The 21180-nt window shown below is 39.8% G+C and overlaps 1 protein-coding gene across 1 annotated transcript in view; it reads right to left on the minus strand.

Moving 5' to 3' along the window:
- LOC126470796 (uncharacterized) overlaps positions 1-8033 on the minus strand; it is a 58863-nt gene extending 50830 nt beyond the window's left edge. Inside the window, exon 1 of the mRNA XM_050098807.1 lies at positions 7932-8033. Within this exon, the coding sequence (XP_049954764.1) occupies positions 7932-8033 (102 nt within the window). The remainder of the gene's footprint in view (positions 1-7931) is intronic.
- Between the last annotated feature and the right edge of the window lie 13147 nt (positions 8034-21180).

Genomic DNA, 21180 nt, shown 5'->3' on the forward strand with positions numbered 1-21180 from the left:
CAATCAGTAACCAGTGGGACAAAGTCCCCGATTATCAGCAGCGGCGATGAGCTGAGGAAGTGTTATCTTCTGGAGTGGCAGTCACTGGGAGCTCAGTGAAGGCACGGGGTGGTTTGTTGGCTGGGTTGCAGGAGTGACAGCAGTGGAAGTACACAGCGTAATCTCACATTGCGTCTGACGATCTGTCTGGAGGCCATAGTTGACTTGGCCGTCGTGGGACTTGCCAGCAATGAAAGCACTTGCACAGATGAACATGTGCCTGATGTCATGTGGATGTGGACAAGTTACTGTGCAGAGGAGTGAGTAGGTCCACCACAACTGCAGTTCTGTTTACCACAATCTGCATGCCACATAATGGCACAGACTGCTCCCAGATGCTGTGGTGGCTGCAGAAGGCTTTGCGATAATCAGCTCAGTGAATGAGTTGATAAACAGCTGTCTGAAGTAATGAAGGGGCCATGCCTGGCATGTGAAGCATATCTGTGAATATGGTGGCCAAATATGCAAGGCCTCGCCCCTGCACATACTACAATCCATGATCCTTCTCTATCATAGGCTTCTGCCTCCAGCCCCTTGATAAATTCATAATATCTCGATGGAAAACCATGTGCAAGACCTCTCCCATTCCTCTACTGAGAATCTCCTACTGCAGCCCAGTCATAGGCATTTCATACTCCATCAAAGACAGAACCACTTTATGAAAGCAGATGCATCAAAATTAAAATATAGCTCCAATTAAGCCACAACATCCTCCTGGCGGACACCATCTTGATGAAGCACTGTCAATGTGGGTGGAGAGGCTTGCGTATCTGCTTGAAGCTGAGGGCTATGCCGAAGGTAGAGGACCTACTGCCGGAAAGGTCTTAGCTGATGGCTCGGACTAAGAGTGTCTCACAATGTCCTGTCTTCCCTATCCACTCCTAGTCCTTACCCAATTCCCTTCCCAACCCAAGGTGTGATGCAATCTGTGCTGAGAGGCGCGTGGCACAAGGGAAGATGTGTCACAAATGGAGCCTCAGTGATACCAGGTGTCCTCCCTGAGTAAGTAGCCTTACACCCGTGTGGGGGTTTTCATGGTGTGGACTGTGTAGATCCCCAAATCTCGTGGGACCAAGATTGAGATGACAAAAGAAAATAAATTAAAACAAACAGGGGCAAACTGAGACCTCAGACACCCAAACACTGCACTCCCACTATGGAATCAGGGTCTAGACCTGAGCCAGAAGTGGGAACTGTAACTGAGAAGTTGGACCAGATCAAGATTCAAGCCTTGTCTGGAGCCCAGAGGTGGAAACTTTTGAGGGAGCAGAGACAAAAGGAAGGAAAAGAATGGCTTCCCAAACACACGTGGAGGAATTAAAAGGTTTCTAGCCCAAGACCTCCAAGAAAAAACTGTCTCAGGTTGGAGGGGATATGCAGACCCCCACAACATCGAAGACAGGTAGCAAGAGGATAAGGGAGGAATCTAAGACTCCCTCCTCCCTTAATAAGCGAGCCCAGAAAAAGTCGAGGCAAGAAATAGGCAAACAGATCTATAGTACTGCAGTCTCAGTTTTTAAGATGGCAGTTATCCAGGAAGGCTATCCACATCGAGCCATCAGGTGGTAGCAGGAGGAACTTGTACTGATAGCACTCTTTGGAAAGATTGGAGTGGGGGGGGGGGGCTGGTTCAGGACCCAACTCCAGGAGAGTCTATTTACATTGTGGTGCCCTCATTTTTGTCTGGAGGGGGCATACACGGTGGAATGGCTTAAGGACAAGGTGTCCCTGATACAAGGACCCTACCTGTATAAAGGGGGCATATCAGGCCTTGGTGGCACTGGAGGTAAGCTGATTTATGCTAGAATCTCCAGAACATGCATCTATGTAAGGAACAGAATTTATTTCATGCCAATGATGGAGTTCTGCTCCAGGGACTTAATGACCATCAGGATGCAGCTACGTGAGGAAGGTATCATGAGGGAAATTGTTTTGGCCTCAGCATATCTTCTTTACGAAGAAAGCTCTCCTCCTCCTTTGGAGGTGAGGAGACTGAAAGAAGATTGCCATCGACAAGGCGACCATCTGTTGGTTGGATGTGATGCCAATGCCCACAACCTGGTGTGGGGCAGCAACGACATTAACAGTAGAGGTGATACCTTCTTGAATTTCTCCTGTCTAACAACTTGGAGGTCCTAAATAGGGGCAATGAACCTACATTCAGGAATAGCAGAAGGAAAGAAGTAATTGACATAACCTTTGGTTCCATGATGATGGGCAGCTATGTCAAACAATGGCACGTGGCGCTAGAGCTATCCTAATTGGACTACATGTACATTAATTTCAAAGTTGAAATAGGAATTAGACAGACTACAGCCTATAGGAATCCCAGGAAAACAGACTGAGAGACATATAGGAGGGACCTTGACTTAAGCTTATTGGAAATTAAAACCTCAACAAGGAATCCAGTAGTGTTTGAGGAAGTAGCAGTATCTCTGCCATAGTGACCTCATACCAGGGCAACTGAACAATCACTAAGAAGTGCACAAATAGGAGTGTGCCTTGGTGGAACAATAACTTGGAAATGCAAAGAAAACAGGTACGAAGACTGTTTAATCTTGCGAGATGTAAAGGGCAATGGTCAAAATACTGTGAGGCCCTTATCAACTACAACCTTGCAATTAGACAAGCGAAAGAGGCATCCTAGAGTCATTTTGTGAGGAAGTGGAGAGCGTGGCTGCTCAAGCCGGACTTCACAGAATCCTCACTAGAGTACCAACTAATCCAGGAGGCACTTTGAGGACAGAGGATGGAGAATATACAAAGATAGCACGTGAGACGCTGGAACTGCTCCTCAAAACTCACTTTCCTCAATATGCTCTGGCAGATAACACAGACCAGAACGTGATCCCGGAGAGACAATGGTTCTCAGACACTTGAAGTGAGGACTTGGAATTGGCCAAGTAGTGTGTTGACTTCAATAAAATCCAATGGGTAATGGGAACATTCCAACCATTCAAGTTACCTGGCCCAGATGGAATCTTTCCAGCTCTCCTGCAACAGGCAGGAGTGAATCTCACAACAGTCCTATGCAGGATATTTAGGGTTAGTCTAGCAGTAGGAATCATTCCCAATACTTGAAGGGCAGTGAAGGTTGCCTTCATTCCAAAGCCAGGAAGAATTGATCATATCAAGGCCAAGGATATGAGACCAACCAGTCTGTCATCTTTCAGTCTTAAAACATTGGAAAAATTGGTTAATGTAAATGTTGGTGAGAGGAGGCTAATTAGGGCCCCATCTACATTCAAACCAACATGCATATCAACCAGGTAAATCATGTGAGACAGCTCTCCATCAACTCGTTGTGAGGGTGCAGTAAGCACTTCACTTTCAAAAAATAGCCCTCTGCATCTTCCTGGACACCGAGGGGACCTTCACCTTCACTAACACAACCTTTGTTTCCATAGTAAGGGCAGCAGAGGTGCATGACCTTGGGACCACTATATGTAAGTGGACTAGGGACATGCTTAGTGAAAGGAAGGGAGAGGTTACCATGATGAATGAAAAGACGGTAATTAACACTAATAGAAGTTGTCCACAAGGAGGAGTTTTATCCCCTTTATTGTGGAATCTAGTGGTGAATGAACTCATTGAGGAACTAAATTCCAGACAATGCTTTTGCCAAGGATACACAAATGACCTTGTCATAGTAATACTTGGCAAATTTACTGACACAGTTAGAAAGATGGCACAAGGTGCATTGGACATTGTGCAAGACCGGTGCATCAAACAGGATCTAAGTGTTAATCCTAAGAAGGCTGTTGTGGTGCCATTCACGAAGAGGCATATCCAACACTCAAGTTGGAATCGAAAGCTCTTTGATGCAACTCTACTTGTGAAGGAGATAGTGAAATACCTAGGCGTAACCTTAGATAAGAAACTAACATAGACCCCTCACATTAAGAGCATCTGCTCAAAGGTGAAAGGTACTCTAGTGAGTAACAGAAGGACTTGTGGCAAAAATATGGCCTAAGCCCCAGAGATATGCACTGGATATCCGACACTCAAGTTGGAATCGAAAGCTCTTTGATGCAACTCTACTTGTGAAGGAGATAGTGAAATACCTAGGCGTAACCTTAGATAAGAAACTAACATAGACCCCTCACATTAAGAGCATCTGCTCAAAGGTGAAAGGTACTCTAGTGAGTAACAGAAGGACTTGTGGCAAAAATATGGCCTAAGCCCCAGAGATATGCACTGGATATACACCACGGTGGTTAGACCTAGGATTTCCTACGGGGCCATGGTGGAAGAAAGCAGAACAATAGGTTGCAGCTAAGGAGTTTGATAAGGTGCAGAGACAGGTCTGCTTAGCCACAATAGGTGGAATTAGCAGCACACCATCTTCTGGGATGGAAGCTATACTGGACATGCATCCATTACATCTTTGGGTAAAGATGAAGGCAGCAGCTGGTGCATACAGACTTAAAACTGGATCTCACTGGGATATCCAGTATCACACACTAAAATAATGAATGAGGTAAATATAGTTATGGCTGGGGAAATGCCCGATGACTGTATAATAACTCCCAACTGCTTCAACAAGCCTAACAATATAATTGGAAGCAGGAAGCAGTGAGAAAAAAAACAATTTGACATTGTACGGGGGACATTTTTTGGTTTACTGATGGGTTGAAATCAGACCAAGGAGCTGGGGCAGGGGTGTACGGGGTTCAGCCATGACTGGAGGGCATCATCTCTCTAGGGAAACTGGCCTTGGTATTCCAGGCTGAAATTACTGCAACCAGGCATGTCTGGAGGAGAATATGCATAGGTGCTACAAGAACCATAGCATCTACATCTATTCAGACAGCCAGGCAGTCCTGAAATCATTGACAGCTCCTGTAACGAGATATAAGATTGCTGCAGAATGCCACAGGGCTCTGGTGGAGCTAGGGGAAAGCAATAGGGTAAACCTAGTGTGGGTCCCTGGCCACTCGGGGATCTGTGGCAATGAACAAGCTGACAGATTGGCCAGGATGGGGGCAACGACTCCATTCATTGGGCTGAAACCTGTCCTGACAATCACTAACGCTATGATCAAGCAAGAACTTTGGAACTGGCTTAGGAAACAGCACATAGAATACTGCACCAAGGTCTATAAACAAAAATGTGGTAAGGTAATGATGCCTAAGCCATGTTCTGAAAGAGGCTTGTAATTCTGGGATTGAACAGGAAAGAGATTAAACTCATGACTGGACTGATGGCCAGCCACGGGAATTTCAAAAAACAGCTACATACAATGGGTATAATGGAATAAGACCCTAAATATAGGATCTATGATGAGGGTGAAGAAACTGAATCACACCTAATCTTCGAATGCACAGCATTGGAGAGCAAGAGTACAGAATTTTCAAGACAACTAGAGCTGAAGAAATTGTGTCTAACGAAAAACTGGTAAAGTGACTCCTTGCACTATTTAAGGGCATTGGTTGGCTTTACTAGATATACAGGGAGTGACACCGCACAATAAACTCAGTTTCAGTGCAGGCAATGGCGGGTTAGACCAAAGCTGTTTTAGGTTCCCTGTCAAAATCAATCAATCAGTCAACATTACATGTGGGTACGATCACAAACAGTTTACCTGGATAAATGACCACTGTCAAACTGTGGCCAAGGGCCAACTGGACCACTCACTTCCAAGGCATGCTACCCAACATAATGTGAATGACTTAAAAGATATTTAACATCTTACGCCATCTTGATACTTCCTGAACATTTTTTAATCGTGCAGGTGGGAACATTCTTTGTAGCATATCCAACAGTCCTGCAACCTCCCTCAATGAGCAAGGTGGTGCTGTTCTTAATACATATGTATGCTCTCACACTGTGTGCTGCTGGGCTAACATGTGTGATCCCTAACTGAATAATAATGGCTCATGGCTGATGTCGTAGACTTGGATAACACACTCTTACTTTTATTCCTCTTCTTATCAGTAGTTTTGTGTTGTCTGCAAATTAATGTTCTTGGACTCTACCCTACAAATAATAAGTCCACAACTTGTAACTGCAGGTAGTACAGCGTGAATAACTTGAATGAATAATGTAATTTATTGATTAATTATACATTTTCAAACAATTCTGACCAAATAAATATTATAATTGCACTAGGTTGCAGGCTCTCAAATAGTAGTTTGTTTAGATAATGATTACACAAACTAGTGAGCACAGGTTTTGTAACAGTGTATAAAGTTTCTGGTGTAGTCTCAGATCAGAGCTTAATATATATTACTGTGAGAAACTAAAGTTCGATTTTTGTTCTTTGGTTGTGAATGTAAGTAAATACAAATCACCCTTTCAGAAAATCAAACCCAACACAACATTAGAGGTTGTTGCCTGTACGAAGTCCATCTTTCATGAAAACTTAGAAGTATATGACCACCTATCCAATTCATGAAAGTTTTTAATTTCATCTACACAATGATCTGCTCAAAAACAGAGTTCTACTGCCTCACTCACACTAAAAATTTACCAATTCTTGAGGCAAAATGTCTGCTACTCCAACACAAAACATTTAGCCCACGTGGAATGGGACACACCACCTTAAATAGGCTTGCTTCCTTCTCATTTCTAACTTGCACTGACTTCTACATCTACATCTACATTTATACTCCGCAAGCCACCCAATGGTGCGTGGCGGAGGGCACTTTATGTGCCACTGTCATTACATCCGTTTCCTATTCCAGTCGCGTATGGTTCGCGGGAAGAACGACTGCCGGAAAGCCTCCGTGCATGCTCGAATCTCTCTAATTTTACATTCGTGATCTCCTCGGGAGGTATAAGTAGGGGGAAGCAATATATTCGATACCTCATCCAGAAACGCACCCTCTCGAAACCTGGACAGCAAGCTACACCGCGATGCAGAGTGCCTCTCTTGCAGAGTTTGCCACTTGAGTTTGCTAAACATCTCTGTAACGCTATCACACTTATCAAATAACCCTGTGACGAAACGCACTGCTCTTCTTTGGATCTTCTCTATCTCCTCTGTCAACCTGATCTGGTAAGGATCCCACACTGATGAGCAATACTCAAGTATAGGTCGAACGAGTGTTTTGTAAGCCACCTCCTTTGTTGATGGACTACATTTTCTAAGGAATCTCCCAATGAATCTCAACCTGGTACCCACCTTACCAGCAATTAATTTTATATTATCATTCCACTTCAAATCGTTCCACACGCATACTCCCAGATATTTTACAGAAGCAACTGCTACCAGTGTTTGTTCCGCTATCATATAATCATACAAAAAAGGATCCTTCTTTCTATGTATTCGCAACACATTACATTTTCTATGTTAAGGGTCAGTTGCCACTCCCTGCACCAAGTGCCTATCCGCTGCAGATCTTCCTGCATTTCGCTGCAATTTTCTAATGCTGCACCTTCTCTGTATACTACAGCATCATCCGCGAAAAGCCACATGGAACTTCCGACACTATCTACTTACTTCAACCGCCTTTATAAAACTGCCATTAATCCAAATTCATACAATCATTACATTAATACTACTACAACAGTTTCTTTGTCTTATGGTTTCAGTTATTTTCAGACCTTACACATGGTTCTGCAGCTGCTGGTTCTATTTCAATCACAAAAAATGGTAGGTATGTAATTCTATCAAAATTACACCATACAATGAGAACACATATAAATATTATTCTATTGATTAATAAGGCGTGCTATTTTGAAGTAAACTATTGTGCAATTTTCAATGACAACTATCAAACAATACGCATTTCACACCACTTGTGAATTTTACTGAGCACTCAGTCTTATATCGGAATACAATGAGCAGCTCCTTCACAAGCTGTAGCCATCTATGATCACAGTTACATGAGAGTTTTTCTACAACACTTGTGTACAAAAATCTGCATCTTTCTCTCAATAGCGCCCACCTTGGGCACAAACATGTCAAAACTCCAACCCAGGTAACCATGTGTTGTGCACTCAACCCCATCTTTAGCCTTATTGTACGGCCCATTCACACTGGCATTCATTCATTCATTCTGGCACCATGTGTCATTTTTCATTCTGTGCTCAATTATTAAAAAAAATAATAAGAATTTTATCTGCCTAAAGATGGTCTGTATGTCTCTGGCCTCAAACTCTAATACTTGACACTTGGTGGCCATGAAGTATCCACACATAGAATCATGCTTGCATAGCTCAGTTGGTAGAGCACTTACCGAAGGTCCCAGGTTGGAGTTCCAGTTTGGAACAAAGTTTTAATCTACCAGGAAGTTTCCTATCAACACTCTGCTGCTGGGTGGCAATTTCAATCCTCTAGGTTGTGGCTGAACTATGTCTCTTTTCCACGAGAGTAGTCCTGCAATTTATGCAGGAGAGTCTCTGTGAACTTTGGAAGGCAGGAGATGAAATATTGGCAGAAATAAAGCTGTGAGGATGCACTGTAAGTTGTTCTTGGATAGCTCAGTCAGTTGAGAACTTGCCCACAAAAGGTGAGAGTCTCAGGTTCAAATCTTAGTCCAGTACACAGTTTCAATCTGCCAGGACAGTGTCCTCGACATTGCGAAAGAATTGTTACGCTACGTCAATTTATTTTTGATACGGCTAGAATTAGAGATGTAGTACCAGTAATATCAAAATCTCAGGGTCGCAGAACAAATATTGGTTGTGATAATGTTTCGTACAGCAATACCATTCCCAATAACTGCTTATTAAAGAATATAGGGGTCGACAGAAGCGTCCGATCCCACGCGTCGGCTTTGACCCGTGAGGTAAGGGTGTTGTCGTGTGTGACGTCATGACGGCGCGGAGTTTGGTATGAGTGTGGCTGTCTCCAGTTCTGTTTTATCTTATTTTATTTACTTTTCTCATCTGTTCGTTTTATCTCGTGAGATTTTTTTTTTTAATTTAAAAACACTTATTACTTATTTTAATTATCTGTTTCCTCCAATTTCTGTTTTAGTTTGTTATATTTATCTTTCTGATCCGTTCGTTCTATCCCGTGAGATTTTTTTTAAAAGACAAAAAACACTAATCAGCTACTGAAGCATCTTTATCTTCTGTGGGTTGCAGGGGTTACGACCCCTGGGGAGGTGGGTGGGTATTCATGCATGGCTGTCTTCACTTAGACGTTTTAGCTACGCAAGGCGTCTAAATTTGTTTATATTTAGTTTTCCCCCCACCCAAAACACCCCATTTCCCGCCCTTGCCCCGTTAGTGTCAATAGGCTTCTTGTGGAAAGTGTGTGTGTTTGTTTTTGTTTCCGCCATATTTGTGACGTCATGGGTCAAAGCAGTCGGGCGGGATCGGTCGCTTCCGTATTTCCGAATATAGCATGTAGGCTACATCAGTACAACACATTTAAAAATAATAATAATAATAATAAAATTTTTTTGATCCCTTGCTAACAGTACCTGGTGATACAACAATACAACTTTTAATTCGGCAGTGAAAGTCACATGAAAAGTCCTAATCAAAATGAATGTAATTTCCCTGTCTCGTCTTATTCAAGAAAATCAGTTAAAACTCAAGTGTTATTACGTAGATTTAGTAAAGAGCACGTGCCCCTCATTCCCCTTCACAATGTTCGTTTCATACACGAGACATCAATTAAATAGAAATAATAACGCAAGCAACTAACTTTCAATGAAACACCTCTGGTCCATTATGTACGGACAATAAATTAAATTATAATAACATTCCGCACTAATGAACATACAGTATGCGTTGAAATACTGGTACTTAATATAGTATACCGGCACTGTAGTAAAAGTGTACAAAAAAACTGCAGTAATCATTAAGCTCTCCCCTTCGTTTGCATGCATGTTCTTATCACCTGATACGCACATAATTACTTTATTGTCACTTCAGAGAGAGTCGAAATTGCAATTTTTTCGAAGGTTTCCGTTACCATTATTTGCCTTGCAACCACCGGAAACCTGCGAAAAATGTTTTATCAGAACTGAGGTATGGGAATTATATTTAATTTGTTTCTGAGATGACAGGGTCCAGTCAAAAAAAAATATGAAAAACGAGCTCACTGGTCTGCGAAATATGCAAATATAAGTTGAAAACCAACTCGACATGTGCAGTGCATGTGTTTTCTAATTTTTATCTCGACACACATTTATTAAAAAAAGATGATAATTAAACTCCAATATGACGTACATTGCGATAAATCTTTGGACACAATTTACATGACAAGGACTTGATGGACATGCTGCCATCTCGTATAGCGATTGAGAAACACTACGTAACGGGGTCTTCGTCCATTTTTGTACAGTTTATTACATCAATGATGTAACATAATACGTATCTACCGAGCTTTAATCTTAAATTAAACAGAGTAGAACAAGATATGACATGTTCAAGGAAATTTAAGGACAATAAATTTCATTTCAGTGATTCTGCGCTCGCTAGCTGTCGGTACCGCTTCAGCCTATAAATAGCGAAACTGCCACATTGAATTTATAAGAGAACTATATGCAATTCTGATTCCTTGTTGTTGTATCATGTGTGTTTAGAAATGTTCAATATGCGTGGAAGTAATGTGAATCCTTTAACTCCGCCTACAGTACTTGGAGAGCGACTTTGGTAGTTCTCCAGTTGCTGTTGCCGGTCCCAAGCCCGGATAAAGGAGGAGGGTTGGCATTCTAAGGATGCCGTCAAAGGATTGTCAGTACATCGTTGTAGGCCTCATGAATAGCTCTTTACCCTAGCTGATTAGTGAGGTCAATTACATTCGATTATTTTCTTATCCTCGCTTAAACGTTTACAATTAGTAACTACATGCCTCAAGAAACACGTTGTACAGATTCTATCATCCGTGGGAACACGAGTAAAATGGAGGAATGAGTCAGAGCTTCCCAAAACTCTTCAAGCGAAATGCAAACGCTTGTGGACTAAACTCTTTAATTTTCAGTTACGCTTTTCGTGGGTAACATTATTTTTTAAAAAAAGTCAAAATCAACGGTTTACAAATGCACAACCTGGACCTTCCTGCACTTACCTTGTATTTTAGGAACATGCACTGGCAGCTATAACGAAGGTTCTGTTACATAAAAATGGGGTATAGTTCCTGATCTGTGCTGGCGTTAAGTGCTGTGGTCCTGATCGTAAAGGGACTTACCTTGTCAGGACGAAAAGTTAGCGTGTTTATTTTCAAACTGAGAGAAAGTTACAGAAGATGTAGACAAGTTCGGTGCACAGAGAAAGATTTATCCCAATAAAACAGTCGATAGAAAGTATTAACTAAAATTCTTTCTGGGGCTTTAAATTTCTAGTACCTAGTGGAAAGAGTATAAACATAATATTTTTGAATGATCTTGAGAATCTTAATATAAATTGCCAGAATGTTAATTACAAGTTCTTGTTTAAAATATGATTTCTAATCTCTTTGCTATGTTTACAGATGTCTCGGCAACTTTTTCATTCGCATGGTACAGGCAGAATTCAGTGTGCCATCAATAGCAAAACTGGAGAAATTATACCGACCACTTAACTTCATCTAAATAAAAGTTTATTTTATACTTTATGAGAATTCATTGTTGATGTACAGGTGTTAAATGTGACAATCAGTACCACCTCCTTCAACTGCTTCCATTAGTGGGATAATTCACAGATGTACACTGAAAGTAACACTGCTGTTAACGAATCTTCCTAAAGATGGCCTGTATTTCTCTGGCCTCAAACTCAAATACGTAACACTTTGTGGCCATGAAGGACCCAAACTCAAATGAGGATGAATAAGTATTAGTATACTTAGCGTCACGCTTGCATAGCTCAGTTGGTAGATCACTTGCTGAAGGTCCCACGTTGGAGTCCCAGTTTGGAACAAAGTTTTATTCTGCCAAGAAGTTTCGTATCAACACACTGCTGCACGGCGAAAATTCCAATTCTCCAGGTTGTGGCTAAGCTATGTCCCTGCAGTATCCTCTTTTTCCAAGACAGTAGTCTTGCAAATTATGGAGGAAAGTTTCTGTGAAGTTTGGGAGGCATGAGATGAGATACTGGTAGAACTAAAGCTGTGAGGATGGCTTGACAGTTGTGCTTGGATAGCTCAGTCAATAGAAAACTTGCATACAAAAGGTGAGAGTCCCAGGTTCAAATCCCAGTTGAGCACACAGTTTCAATCTGCCAGGAGGTTTCATATCAGTGCACACTCCACTGTAGAGTGAAAATTTCGTTCTGGAAATAATACCCCATGGTGTGGCTAAGCCATGTCTCCACAATATCCCTTTTTCCAGAAGAGTTAGTGCCACAAGCTATGCAGGAGAAATTCTGTGATGTTTGGCAGGCAGGAGATTAGGTACTGGTGGAAGTGAAGCTGTGAGCATGAGTCGTGAGTTGTGCAGGAATAGCTCAGTTGGTAGAGCGCTTGCCCACAAATGGAAAAGTTCCCGGGTTCGAGGCCCAGTCCAGCACAAAGACCAAGTGAGGTGGTATAGTGGTTAGCATACTAGACTCGCATTAGGGAAGCTGCATTCAGCCATCCTGCTTTATGTTTTCTGTGATTTCCCTAAATCACTTCAGGCAAATGCCACGGTGGTTCCTTTGAAAGGGCACTATCAACTTCCTTCCCAAAAATTATTCCCGAATCTGATGGGACCGATGACCTTGTTTGGTCCGCTCCTCCCAAATTAACCAACCAACCATCACAAAGTTTTAATCTGCCAGGATGTATTATATCAATGCACACTTCACTTCAGTGAAAATTTAATTCTGGAAACAGTTCCCCAGGTTATGGCTAAGCTCAACAATATCCTTTCTTCCAGGAGTGCTAATTCTGCAAGTTGTGCAGGAGAACGTCTGTGAAGTTTGGAATATAGGATATGAGGTGTACTGGCAGACTATTGACTTCTGTATTATTTCTGCAACAGATGTCTACTCCCCTACATATCTGCAGTAAGTCTGCAGATATCAGCCTGAGTAAAGTTTTAAAGGGAGAATGGCTTGATTGGGTTTAGAGAGAGTGTGTTGATAAAGGAACAATATGGAAACATTTTGCAATTCACTCACTTTCAACACATTTAATTCATATGTATTGTTATATAGTGACTGTACATTATGGTGGTATATTATTAGTACAGTTTTATCATTATCTTGATCATTATAGGGGATGTTTACTGTACCACACACCTTCAGTTTAAATGTTAGATCTGGGATTCTCTCTTTCTTTTGTTGAGCTGTTCCCATCCATAATCCAATGGATAAACATTTTTTTCAAAATTCAATAAATTCTCAATTTTTCAAAATTCAGATTTTTATTGATACAAATCAAGCTTGTTGCCACACATGACCTGTTGAAGCCATTTTGTCAAAAACTAATATTTGCTGTTGTTACAGGGTGTCAAAAACTGAGTTTTTGCAAAACTCGATATTTGATCTCAGCCATTTAAAGCGAAAGTTAATAAATGCAAACTGCGATTTGCTTCTGAGAGATTTAAAGGGAGAATGACAATGTTAGGATATTGTTGTCAATGATAATGTGAGAGAGTTTTCTGCAGAATAAAGAGAGAGAGAGAATTATGAAACTTTATTGGCCCTAGAATGTAAGAGGCTAGTCATGACAAAAGAGGAGAGGGTAGGAAAGAAGCTATTCATTGGCTAGCCAGATTGTCTGTGACTGGCAACCATCTGCAAATCAGTGCCTCTTGGGGCTTTTGCCTTGTGATTACTTGTGGTCCATTGGACAGGGATAGCCGGTAGCTAGGACTCTGGAAATATGTAGCTGTGCTCTCTTCTGATATTGTGTGGCTGCTTAATAATTTCAGTTGTCTCTCGAATTTTGTGTTGGCACATCCACAACTTTTTTGCCACTACACGAACTTCCTGGAACAAGATAGGCTATAGGCAGCTCCACACTCTTGCAGTGTTTAATTTGTTGACTGCATCCTTGGTGGAACCTATCATGTTGCAGATCCTATGGCTACTGCAGAAAATCAGTTTGAGACCTCGTCAGTGGAGGACATTGCCTAGCAGTTCACTGACACCCTTCACATATGGTAAGTGCACTAGTGGAAGCTTCTCTTCCTTGCCCTCTTAGAAAAGGAGAACATGGTTAGTATGTAAAAGAGGAAGAATTTCTTAAAACTTATGAGGCATTTTAACGTACAACAAGAATTTTATAAGGACATAGTTGAAAGTGATCAATAGAGTCCCAGTTCAGTATTGTTGTAGCCAGTATTTTGTGTTGTATTTCAGTAGCGTTTGTCACTACTTTATGCATCTGCTTATCAAACATTTATGGACAAGTGTGATATTAGTGTTAAATTTAATACTTACAGTGTTTCTGTACAAAATTAATAATAAAGTACCTTTCTTTGTAAATAATATTGAAGATAAAAAAGGAAAGAAAAAATCAATTTGGATGTGTATATTAACAAAACTTTTAATTTTTCTCTTTGACTTTATCAACTTTTGTAAAAACTTGGAGACTTTGGCCCTCTATTCCGAAGAAAACAATGAAAATTAGAGAAAAGTCAAACACATAATCAGATTCATGCCTACTAAATCTGTGTTAATCTCAGTTTATCTGGTTTATGTATTTAGCATTTCAGTAAGATATTTGAAAAATGCCTTTTCTCAAAAATTTACTTTTTTGTATTTAATGAGTTTTGAAAAATGGTCTTCAATTGTCCAGCAACATTTGCTTAATTCTAGGGGCTTTGTTTGTTTCACATCACTTTCTATTCCATACTCTTCATAACTGCTACAATTTAAGACTTGAACTGCTCTGTTTATGTGTGATGTTGGTTTCTTTTTACCTTGCTGATTTAGATGCCACCCATGACTTATGATGTAGGTTCTGTCATAACTGCTAGTGTTCAGAAATATGATGTTTTGAGACAATGCACACAAGTTCTTTGGTGTCTGATTGTTCTTTTGTACTGATTACCCCTTTCCTGCTCAAGCTATGTAAAACAGTACCAAGGGGTTTAATGTTTTGGGAGAGAATTACCAAAGCTACTAAAAATAGAGCAGTGCATTGTAATGCATATATTTTTTTAAAATTTATATACAAAACATGAGTGGGACTTCCGAGTCTTGTCAGGATATATTCATTGTATCTGATAAAGTTATTTATTTACTGATTTAGCACTATCAGTTTGCATTAGCTATAACAGTACAAAACCAGATTATAAACATCAAAACACGATAATATCTTTTCATGTCAGCAGTGCACATAAACTCTAGTGGTGAAATGAGCAATATACTCGCATGACAATCTGTGTGTTTTTTCTGTCCTCTGTGGGCCAAGATATTGAACTATCACAGCAAGAAGTTTCCTGTGCTACAATAGAAGTACACCGATGTCCCAACAGGATGTCAGTGCATGAATTCAACTCCAAGGTGTTGTATGCCACCAGAGACTGAATGGGGGGGCTTTTAAGTGCCTTCATGCAGGAGAGGATTAACATGAAGGTCTGTATCTAACTTGCCTTTAGCTCCAACAATTACAGCAAATCAACAGTGGAATGAAATAACTGATCACTGTGGAGTGCAAATAAATTGAGTTACATAAAGTTTCTAAGTGAAATTTGTGACATAATACATTTTTAGCAAAAATAAGGGCAGCAATAAATAAATAAATAAAATAAAAAATCCAATCAATCCTAGTTACTCTTAATCACATGTGGGTTTTAATGATGCATGTCCTCATGACATTTTAACGATAATTTTTAAAATTCTGCATATTTTGCTTTTTTTTTTTTTGGCTCTGCTACACAATAAATTTGGCTTGAATATAGAAATTCTATGATAAAAATCCCTGATGATATCAGCAAACAATTTTGGATAACAAGTAACTTAAATGACAACAATTCCAGATCATATCATCCTGTAGTCATACTTCTCAACTGTTCACGTGTGACCCACCTCAATGTCCCGAACCTCTGTAACTATTTTTCTGCCGAGAATCTCCAGCCCCGTAAACATTAGCCTAAAATCCTTATACCTATGCTGGAAACCCTTACTATTTTGACAATTTTCATTGTAATCAAAATTCATTTCCCTTAGTGAAAATTCAACTTCTATTTGCTGTTCCCACTTCATTGGTTTGTCTCTGATTTCATCCCCAATGAGATTTCCCACTATTACATCTTTAATCTGGCAGTCAACTACTTTCTCTATTAATTTACTGTTCATCTGCTTAGTTACCTCCTACAGTGTATTTTCCTGTGGCTCGCAGCCCTCCACAGTTTTACACATCTTATTCTGTATCTCAGTAAATTCATTTCCTACTGGTTTTCCTACCGGATCAACTTTGTTACCAACACTACTGATTTCTTCCAATAACTTCCCTGCTTCAACTATTCCATTTTCCCCTGTTCATTAATGTTTCCTTAATTTTAGTTTTAACATTTTAAACCCCATAATTGATTTCAGGTTTAGAAATTCCACTAATAGAATCAATGAATTCTGTATGGTCATTACTCATTATGGATACTAATTCCTATAACTGAGTATTTAATTTGGTGTTTCTGTTATCAATCTTGAATTTTAACACAGATGTCAATTGCTCCATATTACACTTTAGATCCCTAGCTACTTTTGAAATCATTTGCATTAACTACACTACTGAATCTTCCATGCCCACACTTTTGCATTCTGATCTTGGACTATCTGGCCCGCTAATGTTATCCGATTCATATAAACTTGGTGATTGTTTAATCATGCCAAACTTCTTTTCTGACAACAAATCTGTGAATTCACGTATATTAATATTTTCAATATCAGTACTTAGCTTGTTGGTCATGTTGACTGCCTCTGCTCTATTGTTGTTGCCAGAGATAAAGTTGCTGCTGATGCCAAAACAGAAGACTCTTGGTGCTGTAGCCAATTCCTGCACCACCATTGAAGTCTCCATTGCTGCTCCTGGTTTTACTTGCTTGGCAAAAACTCCACCCACCATCTACTGCTGTCTTCTTCTTTCTAACTTCCCCACACCTAATTTCTGTTACCTCACTTATTCGCAGGCAACTGCTGCTAAATCTTTAGTATGGTGCCCACACACAAAACTGTCTTTTATTTATTAGATTCATGACTGGATCATGGAATATGCTGATTGTGAGTTTCTGGATGAAAACTCACTTGCATTCATTTCTGTACTAAAACTTCAATAGCAATTGTGCCAAGGATAAATTAATGTCCCGGGCTAGAAAACCCCACATTGTGCTACATCCTTGCATCACCAAATGATTATTCAGATAAGGAAACTTAATTGCAACTCTCAACTGTGAATGATATACTTCACAAACACTCAGTTGGGCAAATTCATGACTCTTTCAAATATTGGCTCAATATTGTCTTACAATCAGGCAATGCACTGTCTGCTTTCATGCTCAGCAGTTAATGTTGCTGCAAGATTGTTTTAACTTGTGATCCTGCAGCTTAAATTATCTAACTTTTGGCAAATTATGCAAAATTAAACACAGTACAAGTTGAAATTGATGAAATATCAATAAAATGGTGGAAAGGGTTGTATTATTTTGGATAATTGATTGGAGGCAACACCAAAGAGATCATATGGGATAAACAGGTGATTTATTAAAATATTATGAAATGGATAGACCGTACTCACCATAAAGATGACACATTGAGTTGCAGACAAGCACAGTGAAAAGACTATTATGCCCTGAGCTTTCGGCCAAAGCATTCTATAGAAAAGAAAGGCTAACACACATATGTGAGAAGTGTACCTGTGTGTATAAATGTGTGTGTGTTTTCCTTGCTTTTCTGAAAAATGCTTTGGTCGAAAACTCATGTGCCTGACTAAAACTCAATGTGTCATCTGTACCTAATTGTTGATATTCCAACCTGGACTTTCCATTGTCTGACTTATTCACATATGTGTATAAGCATGAAATAAAATAACAAGAAGAATCAACTGCAGTCAAGATTGTGTATCTGCATATTTAAGTACTGGCAGATTCCCCAAATACTAACTAAACATCAGTGGTTTGCAAAATATCAAGTTCCATCCTGCTAAACTGTATACAAAATAGTCACCAGCTCACAAATAAATAAAGTTCAATACAGTGATTAACATACCTAAACTAGTGTAATCATAAGCAGATTTCACCTGCCTACCAGAAATGATTCCAAAATTCCTGGTGAAATAATTCATAGTTTAGTGTTGCTCATTAACTAACACTTGTAAAATGTCCAATTCTAAGTATGAACACAAGTTAAAGTATTTGCAGAGCCACTTTCCACTCGAAACCTATAGCTTTAAGAGTTCTAAACCATGCGGCCTGCAACATGCATGTTATGTCAATGACCACTCAATGCAGAATGACCGGTCAATTCAAAATCACCAGGAGCAGTCATTTGTGCTCCCTTATAAGCCCTCAGTATGCCCACCAAATTTTATAATGATCACAAAAAAATACATAAAATATACCTTAATTTAAAATAGCCGAAATTCATAACTACAACAAATATGCTAAAAGAAGTGTCTTTCTCTGCCAGTCCCCCTCAGACCATATACAATTTACCCAGAATTAATTATAACATGAAATATGCACATCTGTGCTCAATATTAATGACAATGAAATTGTTGTAAAGATGGCCTGCTCAATAGAAGCATTGTTTTGCACTATATTGATAGTGATTCTAAATTTTATGTACGTATCACCACTTTCAGATGATGTGTTTCTTTATCATAGACTGAATTAATATTTAATTATTTAAACAAGAAATAACTTTATTAACTATAAATATAGCGCATGGTTTCATAGGGAAAGGTACACTGGATTGCGTGCTGCATTTATTTTCTGTGTATGTGTGAAGAATATGATGTTCTGACACATTATCATGATTAAAAAGACATCAAACATGAAATAATTCAATAAATAAAATATATACAGACACGTGAGTTTCAGTGATGATAGCTAGTCTCCTCCTCAGCTATGATCCACCACCTTGATCATAAGAATTGTATGAAGCATTCAAGTGTTATTAATTTATAATGGTCTGCATAATAAGAAACTTTTACAATGCCATCATAACTTCTGTAGCTTTCATAATGTAATTGATATTAAAGTCTCAATACATGCACCTCAGCACCACAATTACATTGTTGTATTGGTTTTGCGATATGATGAATCTGTGAATTTACTCGGTGTCCATTGTTTGTTGTTTTGTGACAACCACCACATTTAGTGTCTTCTCCTTCTTTTCTCTTACCTTAAAAATGGCTAACTGACTCCTCCTCCCCCAGCAGCTGAGAAGAATCACAAACATACCTGTGGCAGCTCACTTCCACCTACCTCTTTCTGTCAGCTGCGGCCGCACTGTCCAGCATGGCCCGACTCCCAACTTATGCTTTCAATAATTCTGCTGTGCTGACAGCTCGCTAGCATATGTGTTAACTCACAAAATATGTTCCAAATCACATTTTTATATTACTTTGCTACATTAACAATTAATTGTTTTTGTGGATTCAAGAGAAAGGGACATTGCACAGTGAGGGCAGTTTTAAAACACTGTTTCCAAAGAGGCAAGGCAAGTATCCACATGGGCAGTGTGACGGTGTCTGGAGCGCTGTCAGCACAGCAGCCACTGTTGTTCCATTCCAAATTATCAGCCGAGCTCCTTAGCCCTGAATTCACTATAATGGTAAGCCATGCTGTGTCAGGTTTCACTTCTAATCAGTTAAAACAATATTAAATCTACCACCTTCAGATACACTTTGGATAGTTCTATTAGATTTGAATTGAAGATGGAAGGTCATTTTAATCAGATTTTTATGCAACATGTTATGAAATATAGAAATGTTATGCTTCATAAATATAAATTTACATTTCATAATCTCAACTATCTGGTAGAAAAATTTCATACTGTTGCTAGTAGATCAACTGTCCTCGACACGGTATCAGAGAGAGGCATGCCAAGTGGTCCACCAAATAATGCTGGACACAGGAATGACACCACAATGTCTTTTCAAATGCGTCCTGGTTCCATGTACATCATCACGATGGAAGTACACGTGTGGAGGCTCCAAGGAGAATGGACATTGCCAGATTGTATTCACCCTCATCATAAAGGTCCAGCAACATGTGTGATGAAAGGGGAACTGCTTAGCACACAACATGATCACCTCTGGTTCTCATAGTCAGCAATTTGGACAGCAGCTATTACATTTTTGAAGTGTTAATGTTGGTGGCTGTTCTCTACCTTTGAGGTCACCATATCATTAGCATTTGACACAATAATATTAGATTGCATGTTACTTGTGGTGTGTGACGTATCTTGAGACAGAGGCTGTTTGGCAGCTGCCCTTGTCAGCAAGTTCACCAAATCTCTCACCTGTCGAATACAACCGGTCATAGGTTGTCGAGAACTGGCATGCCACCACTTACCAGCTAATATAATTGATTAATTCTGGCACTGAGTTACAGCAGCATGAAATGACGTATGCTTGTCTATCATCCAAGCTTGTTTTGACTGTTGGATTAGCGTCACTATGCTGTCAGAGGTGTCAGATCTGTGTACTAAATTTTGAATCCTGTATACTCCCAAGCACCTACAAACTTAATCAGTATTCTTCCTGTCATACAGTATGTTTCCAGTGTTGCAATTTTAATATTCAGCAGTGCACTTATGCAAATAGACAGGCATTTATGTGGCGATATGTATAGGGTGCTCAACAGTAAGGCCATGAGTGCTCGTACTTAACTGATAGGAGATGAATGTGGTTTTGTTTTGTGAAAAGTATACAACATACGATAAAATATAAAATCTAATCCTGACCCACCCTGGGGCACTCTCTCTCACTCCCACATAGAACACGAAAAGATGTGCGCAGTTTGTTATTAAAATGCACAAACTACACAAACTATAACTACACAACATCTGAAACAGAGTAAAAGGGAACTGTGCCTGGTTGGACATTGGAAAATAAAAGATGAAGCAATCCCCCTGGAAACACATTAAAATCTTTTACCTAAAGTACCACTTAGAAGACCAGACATCATACGGAATCCTAAAACATGGACCACATTTGATTTATCATCACATAAAATAGATGGCATGTCAGCTGGTGAGTGAGTTGCAGCCCTCGTAGCTTTGTATGAAACACATTCTGTTAAAAAGTGGTGCACAGATATCTGTATATGACAAAAATTGCATACTGGTATATCCTCCTGCTGGAGAAGGAATCCAACCATCAGAGGA

The sequence above is a fragment of the Schistocerca serialis genome, chromosome 3, assembly GCF_023864345.2.
Source record: "Schistocerca serialis cubense isolate TAMUIC-IGC-003099 chromosome 3, iqSchSeri2.2, whole genome shotgun sequence".
NCBI classification, from domain to species: domain Eukaryota; kingdom Metazoa; phylum Arthropoda; class Insecta; order Orthoptera; family Acrididae; genus Schistocerca; species Schistocerca serialis.